This window comes from Teleopsis dalmanni, chromosome 2, assembly GCF_002237135.1.
Source record: "Teleopsis dalmanni isolate 2A chromosome 2, ASM223713v2, whole genome shotgun sequence".
In the NCBI taxonomy this organism is placed as follows: domain Eukaryota; kingdom Metazoa; phylum Arthropoda; class Insecta; order Diptera; family Diopsidae; genus Teleopsis; species Teleopsis dalmanni.
In genome coordinates, this window is record NC_051847.1 from 11607981 (window position 1) to 11615868 (window position 7888).

At 36.5% G+C, this 7888-nt stretch overlaps 1 protein-coding gene across 1 annotated transcript; it reads left to right on the plus strand.

Moving 5' to 3' along the window:
• Nucleotides 1–1321: 1321 nt before the first annotated feature.
• On the plus strand, nucleotides 1322–7864 carry LOC119673940 (mucin-5AC-like; the record flags this gene model as incomplete). Its single annotated transcript, XM_038085057.1, is given in 8 exon segments — nucleotides 1322–1448; nucleotides 3136–5658; nucleotides 5780–5943; nucleotides 6001–6123; nucleotides 6180–6848; nucleotides 7004–7155; nucleotides 7217–7358; nucleotides 7416–7864. Coding segments are annotated over 8 exon segments (4104 nt in total).
• Nucleotides 7865–7888: the final 24 nt, after the last annotated feature.

Sequence of the window (7888 nt, forward strand, 5' to 3'; positions counted from 1 at the left end):
CACATTACTTCTTGATGTCCATTATCTCTAGTAGAACATAGAACGGCAACGATTATTTTAAATATCATGTTGCTGAGCGGTTCCTTCCGTATTTGGCTGTAGCTTCTCCTTTCCATGGTTTATCTATAAACTACATGGTTTATATATAAATTATAAACAATGCAGTAAACAATTTTTAGTGTTGCGAGTTCCAGAACAGTGTTTTTGTTGGGATTTTTTTGTACTACCAAATATTGTGACCAGATCAATCATAATTCTATTAATTTATATGCTTCGTATAGCCTGTATACGGTCAATTTTTTGCAATCCATATATAAGCAATAATAAGCAATAATAACACAAAATAACATATAAAAAAGAAAATATGATGAATAAACTATACTTAATTCAAAAATTAGTTTTATGGATAAACTTTAAGTAATTTACCAAGTAAATTGCATAAGAGATGGATCCCACGTATGCAACCAAGTATATGTATCCGCCATTATTTGAGCTCAAGTAGACTTTGATGCGCAAGGCCATCACTCCAACCTATTTCAATCATAAGTTAGGATAACAAAAACCACATAATAAAAACTTAGTGTTTCCAGAGTTGATCTCAGTCTGCAGCGCATAATTGTATACTGCATAGAGCATTTTTGCCGTATACATAAAACATGAATTTAAGAAACTATCATAATCGTATTAAGATAACTTTCACAGGGATAAGCTTCATTATATACATTCATCCCAATTTAAACCACCATTAGGCCCTGCTGATCACATTCATAGATGTAAGCAATATCGTACATAATGTACCAAATTCAAATTAATAAACACTGCAGACAAGCTCAATAGATAATATCGACCAATATAGAACTATTTAATAGATAAATTCAATAGTTTTTAAAGTACATTATAATGACTGATAACATTTTGTAAAAATTATATTCAATATAGGGACTATCGTTGTATATTCCGATAAAACAGACTGTATATAAATATATTAAAATGTGTTGACATCAATGAGGTCGTAAAGTAGAGGATTCCATAAAATTTGTGTATAGCTCCATTCAGATTTTAATTACACTCTTCTTTTGAAAATACCAATAAATATATTATTTACAATATCAAATCCATAAAACCAAATACTTACAGAAGATTCTCTGTGAATAGTGTTTATGTGATCAGAATGATCCATTTTTTCAAAATATTAGATTATCCATTGAAACGCTTTCACATATCAAGAATACATCAAGCCCAAAGTTTTATATCAAATTATTCTGAATAATTAAAGTCACATTAACAAATTCGTCAGCAATTTGTCTCAGAGTACCATTCAATGGATTTCATTCTCACCACCAGAAGAGCTGCGGAACGGCTAAACGATTTAGAAATACCGAAAAAGGCACAAATCAGTGCCGATGAAGATAAAATTAATACAATTTTATGTGAAAAGAATTCGAAAAGTAAATCAACAAGAGCTCCATGCTGTTACCAGTAATTACCAAAGATTTACCATTGCATATTTCCTCAGCACTTTACAGATTAAGTAAACAATGACTGAGGAAAAAAGAGGTTCTTACCAAAAACGAAGCTGCGGAAGAACTGAAGAAATAATTTCGTGTTAATCTTTTTCAATAAGCAGGTGCCTCAGGTGCTTTGTCGGTTCGGTAACTGCCGCGGCCTGTTCTAAAATTTCATTATTAAACCTCTTTTTTTTTGGTGAATCTTATCTGTCTCTCTGATGTTGTGCGATGTGTGAAGAAATCAATTAGCTCCAAGCTTCGTGGCGTGCACATATCTGAACGTGAAAATTTCTCAAATGAAATAAAAAATGTATTTGTTACACACCCAAAAGTTTCTTTGTCATTTTGGTGTTTTAGAAATCTTTAAGACTGCCTTTTCTGTAGTCTTGAGCAAACAAATAGAGAAGCAGATTTCTGTCATAGATATGAGCAGTGTGGGTAGAGATGAAGGCATCATGACAGCGTGGAGTAAATTTTTGATTAGAAATTTTTTTTATAGGTTTTCACCAAAAACCCATATGGTTTTATTGCATTATATATTTTTATTAAAAATATTATATACAATAAAAATTTAATTTGCAATTGATTGAAAAAATAAGTCTTTAATTTCAACGAAGAAAGCAGAGAGTCTCTTTAGTTAATTCTTGCTGCTAAGTTAGAGGAGTAATAAAGTAACGCAATCTAATACCCAAAATAATGACCTCCTATTAAAATTTATATACAACACGTTATTCTTTATATGTTATATATTTTATACAACACACAACACACCTTCAGTTCTTTTTCTATGACTTTATTAAAGTCAACGATTTGTCCAAATTTGAGTTAATTTGATCAGAAATGAGTAATTCTCTGTGGATGCTATTGGATCATGAAACGCATGAGCCATGTGCACTACATTTTTTTCTTATTAGTAATTCATTGATACTTTGATAATATAAAAATTATATAAAAATTAAATCAAAAGACGATTTGGCAAAATAAATATTGCCTTACTTTTGCCTCCTTTTTTACCTGACTTATTTATTGATTTTTACTAAAATCGTACGCCAACGAGAGCAGTAGTCCACAGTTTCGTTGAATATATAAGACTGTACCAGTTTCAGTCGAACCAGTGGAACTGTGGCAGATACAATACATCACTTAACATTGAAGACAATTGGAAGCTGCATACATTGACGTCTGCGGCACTGAGGCACGTACCACTTCAGTTTTTCAACAACGTAGACAACCTTAGCATAAAAACAATCTACTGCGTATTCATCACCATTTTCAACACGGCTGCATTTGGTGTTGCTGTTGTTGTTACTCGTATTTTCGTCCAAATTCATTTTTTTTTAATTTGATTTTTTGTATATATATACAGTAGGAATATAAATGAAAACGTGTTGAAACTTAAAAACTTTAAAAAAGTGAAACTTCATGCTTCTTTGAAGACGCATTATTTTCAGTTTACAACTTCCATTCCATTTCGTCCGCACTGCATGAATCTGCTATGAAGCTTATTAGTTTTTTTCTTGCTTTCCATTCACACTATAGTAAAGCGAACTTGTGTATTAAATCTTCCATCCTTTTTATTTTATACATCGTTTCTGCAGCAAGTCTAATAATTTTGCTTCTCTTTCAGACTGTCAACATAACGATCATCTGTCATTCTCTCATATATCACCAAAGTCCAGCAGCAATAACTTGGCAATAGATCCTGCCACATATTTAAGCACATCACGACCCATGCTAGAAAGTACAATTGTCGACACTTCGTCAGTACCAGCACCTCAAGCGGAACTGCATCGAGATGAAAACGATACCCGCCAGCATTCACGTGTAGAGCGTTCAGCATTTCCTATACTCAATGAAAACTTTCCAAAATCCAGTCCCAATGACGTACATTTTCCAAACGATATCAAAGTTGCAGAAGCAGGTCGCTATTTTCAATATAACATTAAACCCACAGGTACACATGATATGCAAACAGAGAGCTTGGAAAGCGCACAGCGTACACGTGCTGGTAAGACTTTAAGTTCAGCTACTTCGGCAGCGACCACAACAAGTTCTTTTTTATTGAATGGGGGCCTACGACCGATTACGTCGGGGTCCCCAATCAATCCGACGAGCAGTACTGCTACCTCAATAGTGGCAAGTGCGACGGCGTTACCTCATAATCCGCGTCAAAATCCAAATCCCGATATTCAAGATATTATAACAGGTATAGTGAAATTATTGAATGGCAACGTTAATGTACACGCGAATACACAAGGTTTACGTCGACCAGTTGCTAGTCGCATTAATAATCGTGGTCCACCTAGAATATCAGAAGTTCAGACCTTACCATTGGATTATGAAGCTCAAAAACCAGTCGTAGCTAGTTCTATGCGACCACCACCATTCCCGTTTGATAGACCGGATAGACCTTTTATAACTGGTGTACCCATACCGGAGCAAATAGTACCTTATCGTCCTGGTTTTGTTAGTAATCGACCGCCATGGCATCGTAATAAACCTAGACCACCGATAACAACATCAATTGGTGGTAGGCGTCCTATTCCACAATATAAACCATTGCCTTCATCACAAATGAATCCACCTCCTGTCGAAGCTGATTCACAATATCCAACACATGACCAGCAAATACCACAAGTACCTGCAAAAGAGTCCGATGATGTGGATACACCAACAGTTTCGGATTACAATGACACACTAGAGAGTGCTAAGCCTACTGATACCACATACGACTCAGACTTTTCCAATGAAGATATTAATACGCAATATATAGAAGTTTCCGATCAAGATACTGACATAGTAGCTGCTAATGAAAATGATGAATTGGAAGAAAGTCCACAAGCACCACCTTCCCCTCCTACCAAAAAAACCGAACCAGTACATAAAAAGAAACCCAATAAACAAAAGTTAAATGACAAGAAAAAAGTGATTGCTGACGAACCTTCCAATCAAATTGAATCAACTGCAGCTTCCGAAACGCACATGCAAATGTCATCCACTTATATACCCATGCCAGTAGACGATATAGATGGTATAGATATTGATCCATCTGCTGAAGAAGTAATTTTCATGATACCAAACAAAACACCTTCATTGGAATCACAAATCACCACTAGTATCAGTTCGAAATCTGTTAATATTGCCAGCAGTACAAGCATTGAAACATCTGCAATAAATGTGAAAAAACCAACTGAAACTATCAGTTTACTAAGTAACTCGGAGCTAAAGATTAATATTTTACCAACACCATCCAACTTCATTCCCATACCCTCCACTACCACTAACATAATTACCACTACCACCACTACTGCAATAATTACTACTACCACCTCCACTACAACTACTGAAAAATTGCCCACCCAAACCAATCCAACAACAACGCCGCAACCAGTAACACCCTATCAGCCTCGTCCCGGTATTGTGCTAGATGATCCTGAATTTCAGCCCGGCGGACGACCTCGTCCCCAAAGACCACAACAAGCACGTCCACCAGCACCTCAACAACCGCACATACAGCCAACAAGACAGCATCTGCCACCGGGCTATGGTGAGATTTTCGATGTGACTTTATCTGCTATACAGGGTCCAGGCTCCGGTGGTGGCTCTCAGCACACCATAAATATAAAACCTTATGGATCTTACGGCAGCAACGGCTTACAGCAAAATCAAGCTGATATCATTGTTTCTGCCACAGGTGAAGAAGGTTTTGTTTCGATTGATGGTAAACGTACTTACATAAATCTTTTTGGTGACCCTACAGATCCACCAGCTGGTGCACAAGTGCCAAGCACTCCGGCTACAGCTATACCGCAATTGCCAGGCAGTAGTAATGTGGGTGGTAGTGGAAACACGGGTAGTAATACTTCCGGAAATCAAAACACGCACACTGGTATTGGTGCCGGATATGCTGTACCTGAGACTGAAGTTGTTGAGTTGCAGCCAACGAAAGCAGAAAATTCAAAACCAAATGCGCAACCGCAACCAGCAACAACAAATTCTGGACCAACTCGACCACATTACAGACAACGTACTACCCAACCACCTGTACGTATAGATACTTGCATTGTTGGTGACGACTCCACATGCGATCAAGCACAACATGAGCATTGTAAAACGGAAAATGGTGTATCAAGTTGTCATTGTCGTCCAGGTAAAACAAATAAATAGAGTTTCATTACTAGTCTTCCTCTGAAGAGCTGTGTCCAGTTAGACAGTGTGAAATACAATTCCATTTTCCATTCCTTTCATTTTTATTCATTCAATATTTTTAGGTTACTCCCGTCGGAAACACCGCGAGCCTTGCCGAAAAGTGATTTCATTTTATTTGGGCATGCGTGTGGATCGCATCTATGAGCATAGAATTGTATGGGATAACAAACTTCTCGATCTCAACAGTGAACCTTATGGGCAACTAAGCTATGAATCTATTCGAGCAGTAAGTGTGTATGATTTTAAAAGTGATATCTTAAAAACCAACACGTCCTTTATTTAGATTGATTCTGCTATGTCGATGACACCATATTCAGACGAGTTCATGGAGGCAAAAGTTAATAACATTTACCGTGGTGATCCAAACCTTGGTGGTAGTGGTGTTTTTGTGAATCTAACAATAAAGGTAAGCTATTAATTTGCAAATAGTTTAATATCTTATTAATTTAAACTCTGTTACAGCTTGATGAAAGTGTTGAAACCTTACGTCCCAATTTACGCAGCGATGTTCAAAAACATTTGCTTGGTGTCTTACATCGCCGCAACAACAATATCGGCAATTCAGTACTATACGTCTCCTCTCCAGAAGGTGCAGTGTCTCCATTGCAAGATTTAGACGAATGTCAATCGCATGAACTAAACGATTGCCATGAGAGTGCAATATGTACGAACGCTTGGGGTAGTTTCCGTTGTGCCTGTGAAGTCGGTTACCGGGATCCATGGTTAGATCAACCACAGCGTGCTGGTCGTGATTGTCAATCTTGTCCGGATTCTTATTGCAATAATCGTGGCACGTGTAGTTATAATGATGATGGAAATCAAATTTGTGCCTGTGATGGCAGTCACTATGGTAGCCAATGTGAAATTGATGGCGAGGTTCTGGGAGTAGCAATTGGAGCATCAGTTGCTGCTGTTATTATAATCGTATTGACTTTAGTTTGTTTGATTATGTGGTCACGTAGATGGCAACGGGAACAGAAGAATGCTATGGGTTCGCCAGTATTTGGATATATGAATACAGCGCCGCTTAAATCGGCAGGTATAGCACAACCTGGTTATCAAGTAACGCTTGAGGATCGCATGCGTTGGGCACAAATTGCAGATGTTATGGCGCAAACTAATCACTACGGGGTAAAATTTAATACATACTTAATTAAAATTAAAATTTTGAGAACACAATGCGGATTAAAAATATAAAAATGCAAATATTGTGAAATATTTTACACCATCTATCTTATCTTATTACAATATAAAATATCAATACAATTCACTTTAAAAATTTTTAGGCTGAACCAATAGGTCCAACCCGACCATCGTCTGCTATGTTTGCATATCCAAACTTGCAAGCCATGGGTATGGGCACTATAGGTGGTATGTCAATGCAGGGAACTATGTTGCATCAAAATGCGAATCTCGCTCCCCCGGTGCCATTGCCACGGTATGAGTGCGTAATAGTACAATTTTAACCATTTTGGATATTTACATGTTCATTATTTCAGAAGACTGGGACTTGGCGTACGTTCAAATGGCATGCGTACACTTGAAAACTCAAGCTCAAGTGAAGAGGAAGATCGAACAGATTTATTAGGTCGTAATTTTCAAGTACCACGCCCAAAGAGTAGAAGTAACGGAAGTATAGCGGTATGTTAACAATCTGTTTCACTATTAAATAGTTTTTAATGATGCTCTTTCTTACAGAATCAATCGGGCATCTATTATGATGTAGATTATGAACCGTCCGGAAATGGCATCGGTAATACGAGCGTTGATCATCTTTATGGTTCACAAAATCAGTCATCAACACATTCACATATGGGAAATAGTCATATACCTGGTCCACAAGGCATACCAATGAGCACATATACATCTGGGCGTGCGCCGAGCAGTTACTATATGAAGTAGTAGTCCATTTGAAATATTATTGGAATATTTTTGTGATTCTATTGAATATATATATAAATCGTGCACATATTTTGAATGATTTGAAATTAGATTTATAATGTAAAAATAAGGATGAAATTAATGATGCAGAAATATGGCTAACAAGAGAAATCGAAATCGGCGTTGATCTAATAATATTGTTTAAATTTGAAATTAATAAATTCCCAACTAAAGAAAATATTATTTTACTCATATTAAGAAATCTTGCTTATATTATAAGTTATGCATTC